A 22500-nucleotide genomic window follows, 5' to 3' on the forward strand; every position below is an offset into this window, starting at 1 on the left:
TCTTTTCTGTTCCCATTCTGAATTTCAAGGCTGCCAGTTATAGATCTCCCCTATTGTGAGGAACATAGAAATCCTAATCTATGGTAGACTGTCTTGAAAACTATTCAACAAAAAAATTGAAAACTATAGGTTGACCCCTTTTCTCTGTGACAGCACCTCAAATATTGGAACACTGTTATCATGTCACTCCTAGTTCTTTTCTTTTTTAGACTAGACATACTCATTTCCTGCATCTGTTCATCATATGTTTTAGCTTCCAGCTCCAAATCAACTTTGCTGCTCTTCTCTGCACCCTTTTTAAGGTCTCAACATCTTTTTTTTATCATGCTGACAAAAAACATGAAGTATTCCAAGTGTGGCCTTACCAAAGCACTATAAAGCGGTAGTAGCACTCCATGTAACCTTGATAAATTCCTCTGTTGATAGGACTTCTTTGGCTTTTTTGGCAGCTGCAGCACACTGCTGTCTCATATTTAATTGGTTGTCCACTGAGATCCCTCTTAAAGTTACTGCTGTTGAGCCACATACCACCTATTCCATATCTATGCATTTGATTTTTCTCATCTAAGAGTAAAACCTTACTTTTCTCACCATTGAATTGCATTTTGCAATTTATTTGCACTGAATTTGCATTTTATAATCTGCCAATTTTTCACTACAATGATAATTAAGCCCTTGGTTTACTCCCTGGACCACTAGAACAATTTATTGACTGGGTTATCTAAGACTTCACTCTGCTCTTTAATTTGTGTCCAGAATGCTAATGTTTGTAACTATTCTGAACCTTCCTTATTTTTCCCTTACCTCTTTTTAATACCAGTTGTTACTTTAATTGAAAGTTTGAGAACTCTAAAACATGAATTGAGGTGGTCAATGCATCATGTCCTGCATATGGGCCTAGTCAATTATTTGGCTGCTGGTTCAGCTACCTGTGAGCTTGAACCAATAGTTATAACTTGGATCATTTGGTTCTACTGTGTACTAGAAGAGCCACATCATGTTTTTATCATCAGAGGCCGTTTCTATAAATAGATATAATGTCACCAGGATTATGTTTGGGATTGAATCATTTTCCAAAGCACTAAAAAGCTTATTTTCCATAAAGGTAAAGGTAAAGGTTCCCCCGCACATGTGTGCTAGTCGTTTCCAACTCTAAGGGCCGGTGCTCATCTCCGTTTCAAAGCCGAAGAGCCAGCACTTGTCCGAGGACGTCTCCGTGGTCATGTGGCCAGCATGACTAGACGCCAAAGGCGCACGGAACGCTGTTACCTTCCCACCGTAGTGGTCCCTATTTTTCTACTTGCATTTTTATGTGCTTTCAAACTGCTAGGTTGGCAGAAGCTGGGACGAGTAACAGGTGCTCACTCTGTTACGCGGCACTCGGGATTCAACCCGCCAAACTGCCGACCTTCTGATCGACAAACTCAGCGTCCTAACCCACTGAGCCACCGCGTCCCCTTTTCTTTTCCATAGGCCCTGTGAAAATCCCTTAAAATAACATTTGGAATGTCTAGAGATTAATGTTGTTATTACCTGCAGACAGAAACAGGAACATTACTTACTTGGATTATTATCTATGTGGACTTTTTAATTTGTTTGTTTCTTATATTATAACTCACTGGAATACATTATTGAATTAATTGGCTTTTATCTCTGTACTGAGCCAAATTGTAAGTGCGTAATAATTAAAACAACTATGAACATTGTTTAACAAATACTGCTAGGTACAGACTGTGCATAAACAAACATTGGTCAAATTGAAAGTATCTTTTGTATGTCTCATATTTTTCAAAAGGGGTTGTTAACTCTGTTCTATGTATCTCCCCATTATCTTTGAGGACTCTCTTAAATAGGGATCAGACTGGTAAAGTAAGGTGCCTGTGAACCAGGCTGGCATAAACCAATTCAACATAACCTAGACCTCCTTGCATCCAATCCCATTTTTATCCCACTGAATCACACTTCTCAGCAATCATGTCAATAATAAGTACTGTTGTAATGCAAGACAAGCTTAAAATTCATTTCTGTAGGTTTAGCCATAACACTCTAACTTACCAAGACATGATGGTAGTTCCCATTGTCCATGAAGACACTTGGCTGGGTTGGTCCCAATAATGACAGATTGTTGTTGGCATCTGTATTCCACAGTTTCACCATGTCTGTATATGGATGACTCAACATCAACAGGAATCGCCCTTCCAATTTTTTGAGGTGGTCCACAAGTTTTTTCTTCCTCTGTTAAAAAGCAGCAGGAAAAGATGTTATTACATAAAGGTATTAATTATTTAGCTCTTCCAACAATTTGCCCCGCTGTTTCATGTACCTATTGTAACTCTGTTATCAAAAATAAATAAATAAATAAATAAATAAATAAATAAATAAATAAATAAATAAATAAATAAATGAAAATAGAACATTAAGGATAGTTTTTTATTTTTATTTTCATTTTTGTTAGAGGCCTTTAATATTTTTGACAGAAAGTACTCATCAAATGAAGGAGGCAAATATATGTGGACTCTCAGTTTGTACTATATTACCACGACTTACATCTTTTTATCGCCAATTATTTGAATTATTTGCTGCAAGTTTTTGTCAAGTTGTTATATATTTTGTTATATTTTATTGTATTGCCCTGTACACCACCCTGAGTCCTTAGGGAGAAGGGCGGTATAGAAATTAAATTATTATTGTTATTATTATTATTATTATTATTATTATTATTATTATTATTATTATTATTATTATTATTATTATTATTATTATTATTATTATTATTATTATTATTTAATTTGCAACATTGAAGTCTCCAAACCTGTGATGGTATTTTTAATATGAATCAATAAACCAGCTAGCTATATTAAGCCCACATTCATTTTACTTCCAGTACTTTTTCCCAATTTTTCCAAATATCATGCTGTCTCTAGCAATGTCTTATTCTACCATTTGTACTAACAGAGCCATGAACACTCTCAGTTTCTACCTCCTATTGCACGTAACAAGGACCCAAGTACTAGAAGTAAGCACAGGGATACATTCATGATTCATAAGATTATTAGGATAAATCAGAATACTTTAATTCCTCTATAATTTTGTTAGTTAACCACTGGAAAGTAATCTTACCCTTCCATTCTCTACTAATAATGCATTGGAATCTGTTATGAAGAGAGATTCCAGTTTGCATACCATGGACTCTTCTCCCCACCACTCCCCCCCCTGCCCAGCTAAATGCAAGAAACTACCATGTTACATCTACAAATCTGTCTGCTCATATTTTTGCTTACCTATGCATGATGGTAAGGGCACCCATTCACCATCCACACACTCTATGATTTTTGATCCATGAAGTGCAAATGAGATATCACACTGAACTTCCAAAAGATCACCATGCTGATATACTGCTTTACGTTTACCAGTAACCATGCCATGTGAAATCCTGGGTGATGCCTGACAAGATTTAACATTTTCTAGAAAAAAAGAGAATATCATTTTTATTTTGAATGTTTACTCGTCTCAGAGGGATATGCCTGAACATTATTATTGTTATATCTATTGCAACTATTACAATAACTACAGGAACAAAAGCAGTAGTAGATAATGTTTGTTAAAAATGTCAATATAAGTTTAGTGTCCAATAGTATATGTTAGAAATAACTTTAAAAACATAAATAAGTAATTTTTAATTTAATTTAATTTAATTATGGGACTTATATGCCGCCCTATCTCCCGAAGGACTCAGGGCGTCTAACAACAATAAAACAACAATAAAAACAGTAAATACAAATATTAAAAAAGATTAAATTTACAAAGCCCCATTGATTATTTACTAAAACCAATAAAATTAGAACAATATTAAAACCCCCATCTTCAATTTTTGTGTCTGCTATAGTTATCTGTTACTCATTCCCTCCCTTCCCCTCAAAAAGATGCAAAAAGATGTGGCTTAAGTTTGCAAATCTTTCAATGATATATGAAGTTGTAGTAATAGGTTGGACCTCTCTTCAGCAAAGTCTAGATATAAGTTTCCAATAATTGTCTTCTTCAAAGCATGTGAAAAGTTAGAAGAGGATCCACTCTCCTGATTTGGTACTAACCAAAAGGGAAAAAAACATTGACTGAATGAACATTGGAATGAACAATGAATGAAAATATTAGAAAGTTGAGGGAAGTTATATTTAGAACCAAGTGCTCCATTTTAAGAAAACTAATGCTGAACATGGTCAAACATTTATCTTAAATGCCTAGAAGGAATCCCAAGAGAGCTAGATGGTTAAATATCTGAGCAAAGACAACTCTCTCCTTCAGATTAAATACTGAAGAAAACTCAGAAATAAGTAGCTTTTGTTGTTGAGTCTTCCATGGCTTAAAGAAAAGGAATTTTTGTTACATCAATCACAGTTACATTCTGGACTAGCTTAGGAGCTTGGGAAATGGGGCACTTATTGAAGTGTTTCTTCTTATTCCAGGGCTGGTTCCAGTCGATGTAAGGTGGAGCAGTGTAGTCTGAACTTCTTGGTTGGTGGGGGTGAGTAAAGGCTTAGCCCCATCCTTTTCTAAATATCTACATGAAGCTGTTGGGGGAGGTCATTCCCCAGTTTTTGTGCAGTATTATCATATTTCAATTATACCTACTTTACATTTTTGTCACTAGTTGTTCAAATGAAACTGTCACAGTTCTGTCATAGTATCCAGATGGCTGTGAGGATCTGAATGGGGAAGAACAGATTTTATATCCAGCCTAACAAGACCAAGTGGCTATGGGTTATTGACCTTATCAGTCAACCTTGACTCTCAGTGGGGTTGCACCTTCTTGCTTGGGTTCAGGTCATACTTCTTGACCACATGGCTCCTACTTGAAGAACAGGTGGCAACTGTGGCTAGAGGAGCCTTTGTGAAACTTCATCTTACATGCCAACTGTGCTTGATCCTGGATCAGACCAAAAAAAATAGACATCATAGAAGCCTGAAACACATTTCATTAATATTGGATATAGCAATCTTGCCAATCTGAATGTGTTTCCATTCTTCCTTCTTTTATATATCATGTAATTTAGACGGGTTTTTGTACATATGCCTCCTCATTTGGGCTTCTGCAATACTTATTTCTTCACTGACTTAGTAACAGCTCTTCCTTGTCTCTATCAAAGACATCCTCTTTAGTCTTTAAAGGGGAACTTCTCACAGTCATTGATGCCTTAGTCACCTCCTGATTGAATTATTTCAATGTGCTATACATGGGACTGTGCTTGAAGACCATCTGGAAAATTCACTTCATCCAGAATGCAATGATGTGAATAATTATGTATGTCTATCATTTTGCCCACAAGACCTATGTACTCTGTGAGCTGCTGTGGCTCCCAACAGGCTTCAAAATGCATTTTCAGGTGCTGGTTACTGTCTATAAAGCCCTACATGGGACAGGATTGGCTACTTTAAGGGCCAACTGCTCCCAAGAGTATATATTGATCTGATTTCCTTCATTGGGAAAATGTCATCTTATGGGACCAAGGTTATGTGCCTTTCTGATGGATGTACCAGCCTTTTTGAAACATTTCCCCTCAATATAGAATTGGTCCCCACCTTAAAGACGTTTGGAAAAGCAGCTAAGACTTTTCCTTGTCCTTTGGATCAGGAGAACCAGATTTTTCAAATAAATAGTTTCTTATCACCATTTTATTTTCTTAGAAGGTGTTAATAGAATGCTTTTCTTATTATTTGTTCATCATTTTTTTTCTTTTTGTATGCTTCTTCTTGAGCAGAGGGTTATACTAAAAGACTTCCAAGTTCCCTTCCAACTCTGTTATTCTGTTACTTCTTTATATATTTTTTCTTTATGATATTCTTAATATTTTTTTCTTTTCTGTTTTTCTTTCTCTTTTTTCATCCTTTTCTGCACTTCTTATTTTCCTTTTTTCCTTTGTATTTTTACTGTTTTAATTGTAATCTTTTATAAAGTTCAATAAAAGTGGTATGTTATTTAATGATTACAATTAAAAAACAGACTGCCAATCCAGCTGTTACATGTCAATACAGGAGAACTGCCATTTCTTTCTTTTTGCAATATATATTTCTGGTTTTGTATAGGTGATCTGTTCAAGCCTAATAAACATCTGTATTGAGAGTGTCAAAACAGTATATTACAATAGGCTTGTAATTCTGCTACCTGATTTTTTTTCCAAAAGTCCTATTATTATAATGAAAAAATGCCTTTAAAATAAAAACCCTGAAAAACAATATTACTATTCATATAAACATTTTCTATTTACAATTTAAGAATACAGTTTTGCTGTTTTGTTGCTTATGTATAAATGGAGATGTGAGAAACCCATTCAAAGCATCCTGCTAAGAGAAAACTGTTTACTGACCAATGATTAGCTTTCCTCACACAATCTAGAAAACAGAATATATTTTTTAAAAAACCTGTCCCTATTTTCCCTCCTCCTGCCTCAAATACAGTAATAATTCTTAATTTGCCCATATTTACCTTTACAGACTGGAGGCTGTGGAGACCATCCAAAGTGATAACATTGTGCAGATTCAGAGCCAACTCTTGTTAATCCTCTGTCACAGTTAAAACGCACCACCATTTTATGCTGAAATACGTCGTTTCTTGGATTAATTGTGCCATTTTCCAAAAATGGAGCATGACATACAAATGCTATACAAATGTTGAATTAAATAGAATAAGGTGATTTCAGAATGAAACTACTTGCCAGAAGGTTTGAGGCACTTATGCTTATATATAAAATAAACATGATTTTATATTCCTTATGAGTTCTACTATACATTCCTCAGAATTTCCCAGTATTATACTGGAGTGGAGTGGTGGTGCTGATTGTCATCTGGGAATCCCTTATGGCTTCTGAGGGCCACCAGGTCACCAGGTGTGAGACCCTGTTCTTTAAACTGCCCTCTAGGGATTAAGTGGGATTGTTACTATTGTTCGTGCTGTACAATATCCTCCCTGCCTGAGCTCTTTCATTCCATTTCTAGGATGGCAGTGTAGTTCCCCAGACTTCCATTTGCCTTCTCTAGGAGTGGGATCAGATGACGTAGGAGTTCATGCCCATCTTGATGATCATGGGCTTAACCAGAGCCCAATATGGGATAATTATCACACTCCAGATCTGGTTTCCTGTTGGAGTTGTGGCTGTGTCATCTGAAATTGGGGGAGTTTTCAGCATCTTAGATCACACCCTGATTACCATGGGATTCTGTAGTATCACTATGGATCCAATAGATTGGTCTGTCTTGGGCAATGGATATATAGGTTTTGGGGGAGCTGGATTATCAACTCTTATGAAACTAAGAATCTTGTGATTAATCTTTAAAAATATTTCTCAATAAATTAATTTGATTTGTACATATACATCCATCAAAATAAATATCAATATCAAGTAGGTTAGGTTGAATAAGGAATTTGATCTAAACAATAAAAAGCTGCTTTAACAATATTTCAACAGATATTAAACTTTGCATTGTTTACCCTGAGGGTGCTTCTTCTGGAGATTCAGTTGCCTCCTGAAAAAGCACCTTTGGGACAACCATGACCTGGATGACTGAGAATCTCCATAAACATTTTGCATTATTCAATAAAAATGATATCTTGGACATTGGACTCCATTGCATTTGTATAGAAAAGAAATGGGTAAATTAATCTATCATCAGAGATTAAATCAGAATATATTTCAATGAAACATGTTTTTGCAATGCCTAAAATAATTAAATTAGGTTGTGTTATTGGTGGCGTTTTCCATCTTAGGATTTGTCCTAGGATTGCTTGTTTCTGTACTATGTGTCAATGCTGCAAACATTGACATGTTTTTGCACTGACAATATAAGAGACAGCCTTTTGTTTAAACTGCTTCACTTTGAATCTTGAATGGAGGGAATTTTCTAACAACTATTTTGAGAAGATTAGAAAAGCCAGCATACAGAATGGGAGGTGAGACCTCATATGTAAAACTAATTGGATAATGTGATTTATGACATGTAGATAAGGGCGGGGATTGTATGTGTGTTACAATGGGTTTGGGGGGAGGAGATTTCCGATTCTGGCATCCTTCCATGAGTGCCGATGTTTCATTTCATTACTAAGACTTTTTAGATAAATAATATGCCTGCAATTTGTTTGAATTGTCTCATTCATTGGAACCATGACATCATGCCAGAATCTCCTTTCTTTCAAAGGGGGGTCCTGAACCCCCACCACTGTCTCCAGTAAGAGAGATAAGCTGACAAAAATTTAGGGAAGAATCCTCAAGATAGAAAGGGAAAGCCTGGTTGCTGGCAAAACTTCTGAAGAGGAAATAATAAATAGTTTTCTGTGGGAAGATGAATTTGGGCCGATCTCCAAACCTCAGCAGATAACTGAGCTTATCTCATCATCAAGCTGGAACCACTCCAGTAGAGAATACGAAAGCCAGACTATGCGGCAAGAGGCCCCAGAAGCAGAATAGGGAAAAGATGTCAGATCATCAGCCAATGAGAATCTGGGTGAGTGGAAAATCCTGTCTGCAGATCAGACTGCCTGCCAGACCCAGGAGTCCCCTGCCAAGCCCTCCAGACCCATAGAGACAGAGGACCCCAGCCTTGGTCCTCTGCAGCAATGGGAGGTTGGGAAGCCCCAACTCACACCCTGGATGGTATCTCTTTACTCTCCTACCATCAGGTAGGAGATATAGGAGTATAGCCAGCCACACCAACAGGCTGAAAAACACCTTTTATCCGTGGGCTGTTAGGCTTTTGAATGAGAAATAACTTTTGTGAATTTTATGCAGAATTGACTTGGGAGGCCGGTGTGTGGTGTAGTTGGTTCACATGGTGTAGTAAGATGGAGGGTTTGTTGTCACTGTGTGTTGGGAGGTGGGAGCACAAAGGGAGGCTCAGCTAATCTCAATGTATAGATAGTTGTACTTTGACAATAAAGGTTCATTTCACAAGTGAAAGACCAACAACCTCTGAGCTTGCCCCAGCTAATAGAAGCCTTGCAACATCTGGGGGTGGTGCAGAAGCTTGGAGATCAGGAGCTGGTGGGAGAACAACAGCAAGGGTGGCAGCAGCAGGACCCAAACATGCAACCCCTGAATGTACAGCAGGACCAGTGGGGCCAGCAACAGTGGGGGCCCTGGCAGCCATTAAATCAGCAACCAGAGCGGGGCCAGCAGCAACTGGAGACACAACAGCAGCAGTGGGGGCCCCAGCAACCATTTAACCAACAACCAGGGTGGGACCAGCAGCAATGGGGACCCCAGCAACCAATAATCAGCCCACCCTTCAGAGCAACCTTCAATGGGGATCCAGGAAAACTGATTTTCTTCCTTAACCATGTACGCTCTCATTTGAATTGCTGGAGCCATCTCTACCCGGACCCAGGTGCTATGGTTGATGTGATTGTGTCCAGCCTAGAGGGAGAAGCATCCGAATGGTTGAACAATTTATATAACAAGCAGGCCCCTGACTTGGAGGACCCCCTCCTTTTCCTCCTGGGCTAAAGGAAATATTTGAGGACCCATCCATCGCCCTCAGAGTGGAAGAGCAAATCCACCGGATAAAACAAGCTGGCTGGCCTGCCCTGGAGTACGTGCAGGAATTTTGAAAGCTGGCCAGTCGGATAGAGAAATGGCCTGAGCAATCCATAATTCATCTTTTTAGAGATGGGTTAGATGACCACCTTTCTCTGGCATGTATCTACCGAGCTGTTCCTGACCAACTGCATGAATGGTACCAGGCAGTGGTGAAATTAGATGTTCAGCTCGCCCACTATAAGAGGCCTCTCCTACCTGAACCCAAGCCAAGGTCAGAACAACCTGAATGGCACTCACCCCCACAAAGATCTCCAACTACAGTGATGGCTGAAAGACCCAAGCCACCTGTAGACCCAGCAATTAAGTGTTTTGGATGCGGACAGCAGGGACATCGAGCAGCGAAATGCCTGGTCCCCTTCCCCCAACAGCAGAACAGACCAGGACCAGCAGTGAGAAAGAAAACTGCACAGTGGCTAAAGGGAGAGAAATCCAACCAGATGACACAGGAACTTGTTGTCCAGGTCACATCCCCCACACAGGAGGACACCAGAACTCAGACTGGATCCACCCCAGTTCTACCCTCTTTCGACAGTGACAACAAAGGGGAGAATGACCCAATGGTGAGTCGATGCATCCTACCCTTTTTATTGCCTGCTAAACTCAAAATCCCTAAGTCAAGGGCAGAAGTAGACCTGAAAGTGTGAGTCGATACTGGCTGCTCCCAATGCATCATTAGCTTGTCATGTGCCTTAAGACTGGGCATAAGGGGTTAAGGTGCTCTCCAAACCTGTGAGGTTTGAGCAAGCCGATGGCTCCCTAATGGGAGGGACTTTAGTCACACAATTAACAGAGCCCTTATGCCTGGAAATAGGCAAGCATTGGGAGTTTATTCACTTCCTGGTAGCTCCAAAGATTCTGAGACTGTGATCTTAGGACTAGCTTGGCTAGACAAATGGAAGCCATTTATCTGGTGGGAAAAAGGAATGAGAACTGTGAGATTACCCATAGGGCCTGATCCCCCCATTGATTCAACAGATGTTACAGGGGATTTTAGCCCACCCAATGAGCAAGTGCACATGGCTGTCTTACGACCATCTGGTGAGCCGCTCATCCCCAGCGAGTACCAGGACCTAGCAGAGGCATTTAGTGAGAAAGAATGTGATACCTTGCCTCCTCACCGCCACAATGATTGTTCCATTGAACTGTTACCAGGGGCCAAACTCCCCTAACCAAGAATGTATGCTATGTCCCCCCTTGAAATGAAGGAGATGCAGCAACATGTGGATACAAACCTAGCGAGGGGATTCATCAAATGGGGCAAGTCTACTGTGGGAGCCCCTGTGTTGTTCAAAGAGAAAAAAGATAGGTCTTACGTCTCTGCATGGACTATAAAGGCCTAAATGCTGTGAGTGTGGAAAATAAATACCTTCTTCCCCCTCCTGAAAGACTTACTAACCCACCTGGCGAAGAGGAGCAACTTCACCAAGTTAGACCTGAGAGAAGCATATTACCAGGTAAGAATAAAGGAGGGAGGTGAGTGGGGAAAAGCTTTCAACTGCCCCTTGGGAAGCTACCAATTCAAAGTCATGCCATTTGGACTGCAGGGAGTCCCAGCCATATTTATGCAGTTGATTAATGAGGTCCTACATGAATATTTATACAAAGGGGTTCTGGTTTATCTTGATGACATTCTGATATACAGTATGAGTATGATTGATCACATAAGACTGGTCAGAGAAGTGTTAAAGAAACTATTGAATGCCAAACTTTATGTCAAATTGTCAAAATGTGAAGTTCACCAAACCCGATTAGATTATCTTGGCTATAGAATTTCTGCTGAAGGCAGCAAAATGGACCCAGCCAAAGTGAAAACTATAATTGAATGGCAGCCCCCAAAGACTCACAAACAGCTCCAAAGCTTCCTAGAGTTTGCCAATTTCTACCGTCAATTCATTCCCTCTTTTGCCAAGATTGCTCTACCCCTTACAGAACTACTCAAAACGGGTAAGGGAGGGGGGAAAACCATGACCTGGCAAACCACTAGCATGGACTATGAGTTGTCAGAAAGCTTTTGAGAATTTAAAAAGACTATTTGTGGCTGAACTGATCCTAAAGCACCCCTGCCCCAGGGAGCCCTTTGTAACTCAAGTAGATGCCAGTGACGTGGCAGTCAGAGCTGTGTTACTACAAAAGAGTCCTACAACCTTGTGCCTACACCTCTAAGAAATTTATGGAAGGTGAGAGGAGATGGACAATCTGGGAGAAGTAGGCCTTCGCAATTAGGTGGGGGCTATTAACCTGGTGATACTATTTAGAAGGGAGCAAGGTGCCTTTTGAAGTATGGACAGATCACAAAAAATTAGAGGCACTAAAAATTCCCCGCAAATTGTCCCCAAAGCAAGTGCAATGGGCACAGTACTTTAACTATTTTAACTTTACTTTAAAGTACATGCCGGAAAGGAAAAACATCCTAGCTGATGTGCTATCCTGAATGCCACAGTACAAAAGTGAGCACGAAGAGGTCTACAACGTAATTATCCCCAGTTCACAACTTGCAGCACAATTCACACCTCACAGAACCCCTAATCCTGATGACCCAGGAGTGAAGAAGATAAAATGAGAGCTCCTTACTGATCAATGGTTCAAAGATAATCAAACATCCCTAACATGCAGGGATGGTTTGGCATACATGTGGGGAAAAATGTATCTACCTGAAACCCTCCATCTCATTGCTCTCAGACACAGCCATGATGTAAAACAGGCTGGACACTTTGGATATTTAAAAACTCTACACCTCATCCACCGGCAATTTTGGTGGCTGGAGCTAAAACGAGATGTGGAAAACTATGTCAAGAGTTGTACTGTATGTGCCACCATGAAAAGCATTCAAGAGAAGGGCTTCCTGTTTGGCAGCCATTGGGACAACTGGGAAATGCCGGTGCTCGGCTTTCCAGCTTGGTTTTTCTTCATCTAGTGACCCTTAAAGGGTTGGAAAGTTCCCCTGGAGGGGCAATGAAGGAGGAGGGATACTTCAGGAGCTCAGATCAGGGGGCACCTGATCAGAGCAAACTGTAGGACCCTCTGGAAAAAACAAAGGAAAAGGCTGTTAAGATCTACCAGCCACAGCCGTCTCCAATAGGAAGAAAAAGGACTATAAATCAGCAGAATTTCAACTGCGTGCTGAAGCTGGGTGAGCAAGGTTTTCTCTTTCCTTCTCATTGAAGATTATAAATTTTGAGCCCCTGATGGAAAAGGGCTGGAAAGTAAAGATCCCCAGAAGATTTAAGAGCAGCGAGTAATTATAAAGGGGGGGAAAGACTCTTTGTTAAAAATATCGGACATTGATTAATAAGCCAAGGAGGACATCTATTGGTGAAAGAAGAATGAAATTTCTGATATACTGTTGTTGATTGAAGTTAACCTTGACAAAAGACACCTGAAGATGATAAGACTGCTTTGTTGTGAGATTGAGAGTCAAAGCTATTTCTATTGAATTTGGCTAAATTTAAACAGACGTTGTTTTGGCTTTAGCTTGTAAGCTGTAAAATGACTTCATCGAATATTACTAGACTTATGAAGAAAACTTCTTTTGCACCCTCAGTGGGACAATCCAGTCCTACAACACAGGGAGCTATTGAAACAATGTTGCAACATGAAAAGATAAGTACTGCTCAAAGTGAAACACAGACTTCATTAAAATTCTCTTCAAGATCTTATGTTAAAGAATCAAGAGACTTTGGAGAGGAATCATTTAGAGATGCAAGAGAATCATAAAAGTACACAGACTAAACTGGAGAAATTAAATGAAGAAATTTTGGATATAAAGGGAAAATTTGAAACTCATAATCAAATGATAATAAAAAATCAACAGAAAATACACAAAATTGAAGAAAAAAACAGATGAGAATGATAAAAAGATAGAAATATTTCTACAAGAAAATGAAAAATTAGAGAACGCAATTAAGATTTTAGAGATGGAAAAAGCAGAACATTATTTAAGATTTCAAAACATTCCTGAGGATAGAGAAGAAAACATAGCGGAGGTGATTATTGACATCCTGGAGGAGATTTTGAAGGCAGATTGAGGAGAAATTCAACTTGAGCTAGATGATACTTTTTGCTTCAGTTCAAGCTATGCAAGAAGAAATAAGCTGCCAAGAGAAGTACATGTACGGTTTACAAAGAAGACAATAAGAGATGAAGTACTATGGAAAGTTAGAGATGAACCAATACAATATAAAAATAAAGAAATTGTGGTCTTAAAGCAGATACCTAAGAGAGTTAGAGCTACACAAAGACTACCATTTGTTGACCACGAAATTGATTGCCAATGACCTAAATTTTAGATGGTTGATGCCAAAGGTATCTTAATAAACTGGAACAATACAAGGTATAGACTGGACTCAATTTGGAAAGCAGAAGATTTTGAAGTGAGGAATAGGTCAATTTTAGATGAAGGAGTAAAACTAGGTCAAGAATTTCAGAGAAAAACCCTGGGCTACTGCAGTCAGTAACAGACCCTTCACAACTATGGGAAGAAATAGCTATGGACTTTATTGTAGACCTACCCAACAGTAGAGGAAATACTGTCATATGGACTGTGGTAGATCTGTTTTTGAAGCAGGCTCACTTTATTGCCGGATGTCAATGCTGCAAACATTGACATGTTTTTGCACTGACAATATAAGAGACAGCCTTTTGTTTAAATTGCTTCACTCTGAATCTTGAAGGGAGGGAATTTTCTAACGACCATTTTGAGAAGATTAGAAAAGACCTCATATGTAAAACTAATTGGATAATGTGATTTATGACATGTAGATAAGGGTGGGGATTGTTGTGTGTTACAATGGGTTTGGGGGGAGGAGATTTCAGATTCTCCCTCCACGAGTGCCAATGTTTCATTTCATTACTAAGACTTTTTAGATAAATAATATGCCTGCAATTTGTTTGAACTGTCTCATTCATCGGAACCATGACACTGTCCTTGCCTTGTCACACAGTAAAGCTTTCAATGCACTAAGTGATGAGGAGTTTTGCTTTTCAGTCAGCTTGTCTCAAAGCCGGACACTTAATGGTCCAAGGTCACCCAGCTGCTTTCCGAATTGAGAGGAAGACTTAAAACTGGATTTCACTGCACTTAGTCCAGTATCATTACACCATGCTGGCTCCCCCTGACACACACTGTGGATGGATGATTATAATGAGATATGGTTATACTTTTTATTATTTAGAAATTACTGGAAGAACAAATGTGAGAAAATTAAATACATGATTGGCTACTTTTTTAAAGTTTCCATTTGAAAAGCCAATTTCTGGAAAATAATTTAGGATTATAATACTTTTAAGTATACTCAACTGTTAAATGCAACATTATGGAAAATATTCTTGATGAACTGATTTAGACAACGGGATTATTAGACTGGTGTTTCATTAACTTACCCACACAGCTAGGAGTAGGTTCCCATCCTTTCTCAGTGCACAACACAGTGTCACTGATGCTATTTTTAGTGATTTCAAATCCCTCTTTACATTCATAGTGAAGGGCATCTCCAGGGGAAAAAACAGGCTTAGTTGTGTTGAAGATAAAATTATCTGCAGATGGTTTTAAGCATGTCCCTAAGGAATCAAAGAGTGGATATTATTAATGTCTCACTGTTCTTTTCTCATGAGTCTAAGTTGTAAGCTCAACAATTCTCATCAAAGAATGACCTCTTAGGGATAGGTCCATGCACAAAGCAAATCATGAGTTGCTATAAATAGGTTCTTACTGCTTCACACTAGTGATTTTGACAAACATGGTTACCTGCTTTTCAACCAGGTCAGGAGGTCACATTAGACAATTTGGTCTTGCAGACTACTTCACTGGCCCTTTCATGATTCTACAGATGCACAGTTTTTCAGGACTGTGCTGAAGTTGTAGCTATCTGAAGTACTGCAGACAGTTGCTCTGTGGGCACTTTGTGTCTTTCAGCAGTTTTTGCTTTTGAATCTGAACTAAACTTTGTCCTTATTATATGTTGTGCAGAGAACATGGCAGATGCTCAAAAGGTTTTCTTGCCATTTTACCAGTTTAAAGAGATATAACTCTCTCTGTAAATATAAACTCCATAATATATGTTTTCTGTTTTCATCTATAGGATATTTTGTGATGTGGCATAAGCTCTTGGGAGGACAAAAATAAAATGCAAATTCTACAAACTGTTATGTTTACAATAAGTGTACACATATTTAGCTTACAGTTATTTTTTAAATCATGACCCCATACAGTCATTTTATACTATAAGTCTATAGTTAGATTTCTTGAAGAGCTACATTTACAAATGGTTATATCAGGCTATTCTTCACTGAATAAGATTCCATGTCTTTGTCTATGCCAGTCAGTTTCAATCTATCTTCCAATGGAATTGTATTTACTTACTGATACATTCTGGCTCTGGGTTCCAGCCCTCTGTATGGCACTGTGTCTCCACCTCAGTCTCCCCTTTTGAGGTTGTATAGCCATTCTGACAAATATATTTTGCTTTATCATTGATCCGAAAACTCTGTTGCTCCGGTACAAAATGCCCATTGAGGAAAGAAACCTTACAGTGATGTTCAACTTCTATTGGAAAAAGAAGGATAACATGTGAACTCTTCTGTTTATAAAATGTGAATTCTTTATAAAATACCTGGGAAACCAGTGGAGCTAGATGAAGATTGCCTCTTTTCAAATAAATGTGCTGAGAGACTGTTAAGAAAAGCTGTATACAATATGTTGGAAAATCCATAGGCAGATTGAGTGGGGAAATTAATGTATCTGTTTAGGCAGATTCATGGCTGTCTTTCTTATAGAAACTTAAGGCATCTAATTTTCCCTCTAATTGCATAAAATAAATCTTACTGCCATATAAGCTATATGTATTCCATACTTTAGTAGCCAGATCTGAGTCTGTATTGGCATTGCTATATGTGGATTATGGGCTGCAGGTTCTCACTTCTGTTTTGAATATCCTCTATTCTGCCCCAAATCCCTTGGAGTTTAATGTGTGACAGTATCAGGAGATTTGGAGTTTAATCCTTTTAGGATGCTGTTGGCACCCAAATTTATTAATCTGCAAGAACTATAGGGTTTCTTGAAATTGCTATGAAAAGATAAATGAAGAATAATAAATTGTAGCTAAATCCAGGAAAGATGGGAGTATTTAAAGAGATTATTGAAAACTCCAGCTCTACATTCTATTCCAGATGGGATTACAGTGCTTCAACTCAAAGGAAACCACATATGGCCTGGGATTTTCAATCCCTAAAACTGCAAGGATATATTTCAGCTATGCAGAGTGACACATAATAGTAATAACATGATACATTTCAGTATTGGCGTGAGCAGAAGAACAAGTTATGTAAGTTAGCAGGATGCTATGTTACAGCTTTACTGTCAATGAAGACTCAATCAACTAGGCCAGGGGTAGGCAACCTCGGCTCTTTTATGACTCGTGGACTTCAATTCCCAGAATTCCTGAGCCAGCTATGCTGGTTCAGGGATTCTGGGTGTTGAAGTCCACGAGTCATAAAAGAGCCAAGGTCGCCTACCCCTGAACTAGGCCAAATGTGTCTAAAGGTTTATGTAAACTACTAATGGAAAAATGAAGGCCAAACCTTTAGACACCTTTGGCCAGGATGATTGAGTTCCATTGACATATTGCAACTCATTTTGGGGAGAAACTCCTAAAGTTGGTATGGCAAGAGTTGTTACATTACAATAGCTCTCTGACTCTCTGCCTAACTAATTTTGCCCTGACTAATGAAGTTGTTTGGGTGAGCAATGAAATATCTTAAATTAACAAAGTTTGGCCCAGTTGCCATGATTTAACCTTTAGACACAATACAACTTCACTGACTACATTTAGGGGAGTGTCATATTTTAAGACTTTTGTGAAATTGTGAAAGTATTTGGAGCACAGACTTAATTCTTTTTATGCAAATGGAGAGAGAGAGAGAGAGAGAGAGAGAGAGAGAGAGAGAGAGAGAGAGAGAGAGAGAGAGAGATTGAGGTTTTAATAATGTGCTAGATGCAGTCAATTGTTTTAGTTGCAAAATATTTGTTAAAATGTATTATCATATAATTTTGATGTTTACTACTATTTATTTTACTGTTCTTTGATAATTGCCATTTATTTATTTATTTTATATTTGTATATTGCACAATACTCAACAATTTTTAGTGGGTCTCAGATCTTCATTGGAGACAACCCCAAATCCCCTTTGCACATCAAAACACATCAATAATAAATAAAATGAAAACAATGATTAATTGTTAACAAACTATACACACACATACACACACACAGGCATACATACAGCAAAGCATGATAAGCAATTTCAGGTCAGGCAATTATAGCCGACATTCCTACAGTTTACCTGATACGACACATTTTGGAGGAGGTGACCACCCCCTTTTTGTGCAAGTGACTGTTGATTGCTGGTTTGCAGGAGAATATCCCTTATTACAAGCAAATGAAATGTTTTCGCCTTCTATGTACGTGTTCTGGTAAGGATTAATGAAACGACCATAATAAATATATTGAGAAGGATTACATGTTTCTGAAAGCAAAAAAGAGCAACTTGGTTTTATTTTTTATGGTTCTTGGAAGGCAATTCATACAATGCATGATATCTAATTTACAGAGATGAAAAAGAACTGCAGTATAAGGCATGGTTAGCCACAGAGGTATTTACGCACAGAAAAATTGTTCAATTGTTCAAGCCAATATTTTGACTAAGCCTTTAAATGCAGGCAAGCATCAATGTAAAAGCATTTGGGTTAACAGCTGTTTAGCTTTAAATGGGTGGAGTGTCAAGGTATTGATTTAATAGCTAACCAGTTTATGTAATGCTGTAAGAAGATTTAATGATGTAATGTAATTTAAGAGATAAGATGTAATGATGGGAATGATTCAGCAGGGTCTGTGTCCCTTTAAGTGCCTGTGTATAAAGGGAAGGCTTTACTAGTGTGTTTTTCTCTCTCTTCTGTTTCCTGCTATAATTTTGGTTAGTTGGATCCTGCTGTATTAGCATGTGTATGTACATTGTTCCTGGTGTATGATATTGTAGATAATGTAAAATAAACCACCATTCGATACAAACCACTATTTACTGTGTTTACTCCTGGGTTATCTTGTGCAGTAAGACTGTGCATGCTCTGACATAATTCACAGAGATGACAAGATATAAAGAGAGGAGGAAACTGATGAGGAAGAACCCTAGCTTTCTGTTTATATTTTATAAAAGACTCAGCTTTTACCTCTCTCATTTAAGATTTCAGTACACCTTCTTTTGCAAACTGTAGGCTCCAGAACAACCCTTGAGAAAAGACAGCAGTGGAAGCAGGCAGAAGAACCAAACAGGCTGAAATCTCTATAGGATGCTATTTCTTCAAAGGTAAAGCAAGGTCAGGCTAGCATCTGGCCTGTTTTGCTAATACTTGGCAATATCTACTGCAAAGGAGAATTACTCACTGAAACACTTTAGTTCTGGTTCATAGCGAGAACTGTTGCATGTAGCTGTTTGCCATGTATTCTGTTTGCTTGCAGGCAGAAAACCACGATTGCAATGAAACTGAATTGTTTGTCGGTGCCATATTGGGAATGGTTTGTACCATTCCAAATTATCAGTCATTCTTCCATTTTCTATGCGGATATAGTCACAGCCCTTTGCTGCAGAAAAGGGATAGAAAAAATAAAGTAAGGCACCCCGAAAATTCAGTTCATTTGCTTTGCTTTAGACCGAACTAGCATCAGAGATGAACCTGTTATTAAATGTTGTTGTTCTAGTGCAATAGCAGAATTTGACCTGGATTTCTGTCCTGGATCTGAAGAGAAAACAGAATGACAAAGAGTGAAGGAGGAATAAAAGGTCCTTATTTCTTTTGCTTACAGTCTGTGAGGGCTATGAGGAGAATGGAGTGGTGTTGATTTGACATCTTCAATCTTATTCTTTTTCTACCTTCCTTTTTATCACTGCACAGTGACTTATTCAAGCATTATCATACTTGCTGTTATTGTTGTTATATTTACATCCTGCCTTTTCATATATGAGTCAAGGCAGCAAATACTTCTAGCTTTGATTTTCCCCACCACAACCACCTTGTGAGGTGAGTGGTGCTTAGAGAGTGACAGGCCCCAAATCACCCAGTGGTTCTCCTGCTTAAGGTGGGACTACAATGTACAGACTACTGGTTTCAAGGCCAGCACCTTCAAGATTACACCTAACTGGCTCTAGAATATAGATTTAGTGAACAATATTAAGTGAGAAGTAAGAAAGAAATAGGTTTGTAAAGCTTTTTGTACAATACAAAGCCTTCTTAGAAATACACGGAACATTGTTGGAGATCTGCAACATTTTTTTAAAAAGCTCACTCACAATGTTCAGGACTTTCTGTGCTTTCTTGCATAAATTGATTCTACTCAGTAATCTTGGGCATAGATTGCTAAATAAAGGCTTAAATTTCTAAAATTAAGCCTCTAAGCTTCTCCTTGCTGCAGCTGTTACTCATGGTTAGCTGTTTTCTTGCAATCTCCTGCATTCTCTTTGTTTTTGAAATGATTTGCCAAGGCCATCTACTAGTGATTAATAGTGGTGAATGGGGTCAGGAAGGGACAAGTTTCAGGCTCACAAGCAACAACTTTAACAATTACATGTGCATAATTAGAGGTGTGAATTATTGAAGGAGAATAGTATATAAACAGCAAAACCCTTTCTAGGAATAAAGTTCAACTAATGCGTACAGGCATTGCTTTTGATGAAAGCTGTCCATTGTAAACAATCCTAGCAAGGGCTTGTGGTCAGTAAAGACCGTGAACTGCCTTCCATATAAATAGTCATGGAACTTCTTAACCCTGGCCACAATGGCCAAGGCCTCTTTGTCAATTTTTGCATAATTGCGCTCCACTGAGGACAAGGTCTTTGAGTAATAGGCGATAGATGTCTGTCTCCCATCCACCGATAAGTGACTCAGCACAGCTCCAACCCCGTATGGGGACACATTACATGCGATGCAAACTGTCAGCTTTTCATTAAAGTGCGTGAGTACTGAGTTCAAGGACAACAACACCTTTACTGCCCAAAAACTCCTTTCGTGGAGCTTGGTCCACTGCCATGGGGAATTTTTTGTCTAAGAGCTGGTATACCAGCTCTGCCACTGTGGCCTTGTTGGGAGGAATGAATGATAAAAATTCAGGAGGCCCAGGAAGGCTTGAAGCTCTCCCTTGGACCTGAGCCTTGGTGCCAGCTGAATCGCTTTCAGCCTTAACTCTGCAGGATGGATGCCCTTGGCATCGATTCAAAACCCAAGGAATTCTGTGGACAGAACGCCAATCTTGCATTTGTCTCTCCTTTATCTAGGTCCCACAGTACAGAACTGTTAAAGGATGGCTCTAAGCCACTCAGCTAGAATTTCTGTGGACTCCCCGGTGATGAGTACATCATCAAAGTAGGGGCAGACCCCCGGAATGCCCTTGAGCATGTCCTCCATGATCCCCTGAAAAATCCCTGGGGCAACACTTACCTCGAATTGATGGCGGTTTATCTTGAAGGCACCCCTGTGCATATAACAATCGTTTGTGTGGCTGCTGTGGCCTTGACCACTGGTAGCTGTTGATAGGCCTGCACTAAATGTAATTTAGTGAACACGTGACCTCCTTGCAACAATGCCAGAATATGGCTGATGACTGGGATGGGGTACACATGCTGCTGCAGTGCCAGGTTAATGGTACATTTGTAGTCAGCACATATTCATACCTCTCCATTGGCCTTGAGTGGTGTTACAATGGGGGTCTCCCACTCCCCACTATCTACAGGCTGCAAAACCCCCTGACTCACAAGCTTGTCCAGCTCTGCATCAATCTTATGCTTTAATGCAAATGGCACATGGTGGGGCTTAACCCGAATTGGCGCGAACTGGGGATTAAGTTTAAAAGCTATCGGAGGACCCTTGTAATCTCCCAAACTTGTGCCGAAAACATCTGCAAATTCCTTGCAGACAGAAGACAAATTTGTCGTTGAGTCTGGTGAATTCCAGTGATCTGGATGCCCAATGCATCGAACCAATCGAGCCCTATGAGGCTCATACATTTGGCCATCTACCATAATAACATCTAGTGGGCCTGAAAACCCCTTGAACTTCACCGCAAGTGTGGCCTCACCCTTGACTGCCACTCTGGAATTCTGGATATTGGATGGTTGTATCTTGACCCATCTGTTACTTCGGCTGCAAACGTGCCAAAAAATGCCGATGGAGATGATGGACACAGTAGAGCCTGTGTCCAGTTCCATTTTTCATGGAACACCTTGAAGTTCGACCTGCAATTTAAGACATCAATGGTCACCCGTGCAAAAAATGCTCTGGCGGCTGGAGCAAAACCCTACTCGGTGTTGCCCTGGGGCCCCAGTACCTCTTCTGAAAGTCTTGTCTGGCTGGCGGTCTCTCTAGTGACCTCAGCAGATGGCGGCGATGTGGCCTGGTTTTCCACATGCCTGGCACGTGGCTGTCCTGAAACGGCAATCTGCACGTTGATGGTGGCCTCCACAGTCCAAACACCTCAGGAACAGAACTGCCTTGTCAGTTGGCCTTGTTCCTCTTTTGTGGTCCCACTGAATTTTGTCGACTTCATGGTCGGAGTCGGTGTCTTCCACTCGTTCAGCGTCCTCGTGGTGGACAGTTTCTGTAGATGGCATGCTTTTGGAGGACTGCAAAGCCTTCACGGCCCCTCCAGCAGCTTTGTCTACCAGGCCTCTTGAAGTGAGAGAGTCTCCTTCACAAAGATAAGCGGTCTCTTAGTCACTCCTCTAGGTCAGAGAAATTGTAGAGTCACGAAGCTTGATGAAGAGCTGTGATGAATTCTGTCACCGACTTGCTGGGTTGCCTCCATGCTATCACTGAAAGTTTTGGTTCACATGGTGTAGTAAGTTGGAGGGTTTGTTGTCACTGTGTGTTGGGGGG

General features: G+C 39.5%; 1 protein-coding gene across 5 annotated transcripts in view; it reads right to left on the reverse strand.

Annotated features, from left to right (window-relative positions):
* Positions 1 to 22500, reverse strand: part of CFH (complement factor H) — a 138682-nt gene that overhangs the window by 40092 nt on the left and 76090 nt on the right. For all 5 annotated transcript variants that reach the window (XM_081322661.1, XM_081322662.1, XM_081322663.1 and 2 more), the window contains 7 exons: positions 19019 to 19216; positions 17922 to 18104; positions 15943 to 16125; positions 14964 to 15140; positions 6482 to 6655; positions 3282 to 3464; positions 2056 to 2235 (listed from right to left, as the gene is read on the reverse strand). In XM_081322661.1, coding sequence (XP_081178787.1) covers positions 2056 to 2235; positions 3282 to 3464; positions 6482 to 6655; positions 14964 to 15140; positions 15943 to 16125; positions 17922 to 18104; positions 19019 to 19216 — 1278 coding nt within the window. The remainder of the gene's footprint in view (positions 1 to 2055; positions 2236 to 3281; positions 3465 to 6481; positions 6656 to 14963; positions 15141 to 15942; positions 16126 to 17921; positions 18105 to 19018; positions 19217 to 22500) is intronic.

This window comes from Vipera berus, assembly GCF_964194415.1.
Source record: "Vipera berus genome assembly, chromosome: 3".
Lineage (NCBI taxonomy): Eukaryota > Metazoa > Chordata > Lepidosauria > Squamata > Viperidae > Vipera > Vipera berus.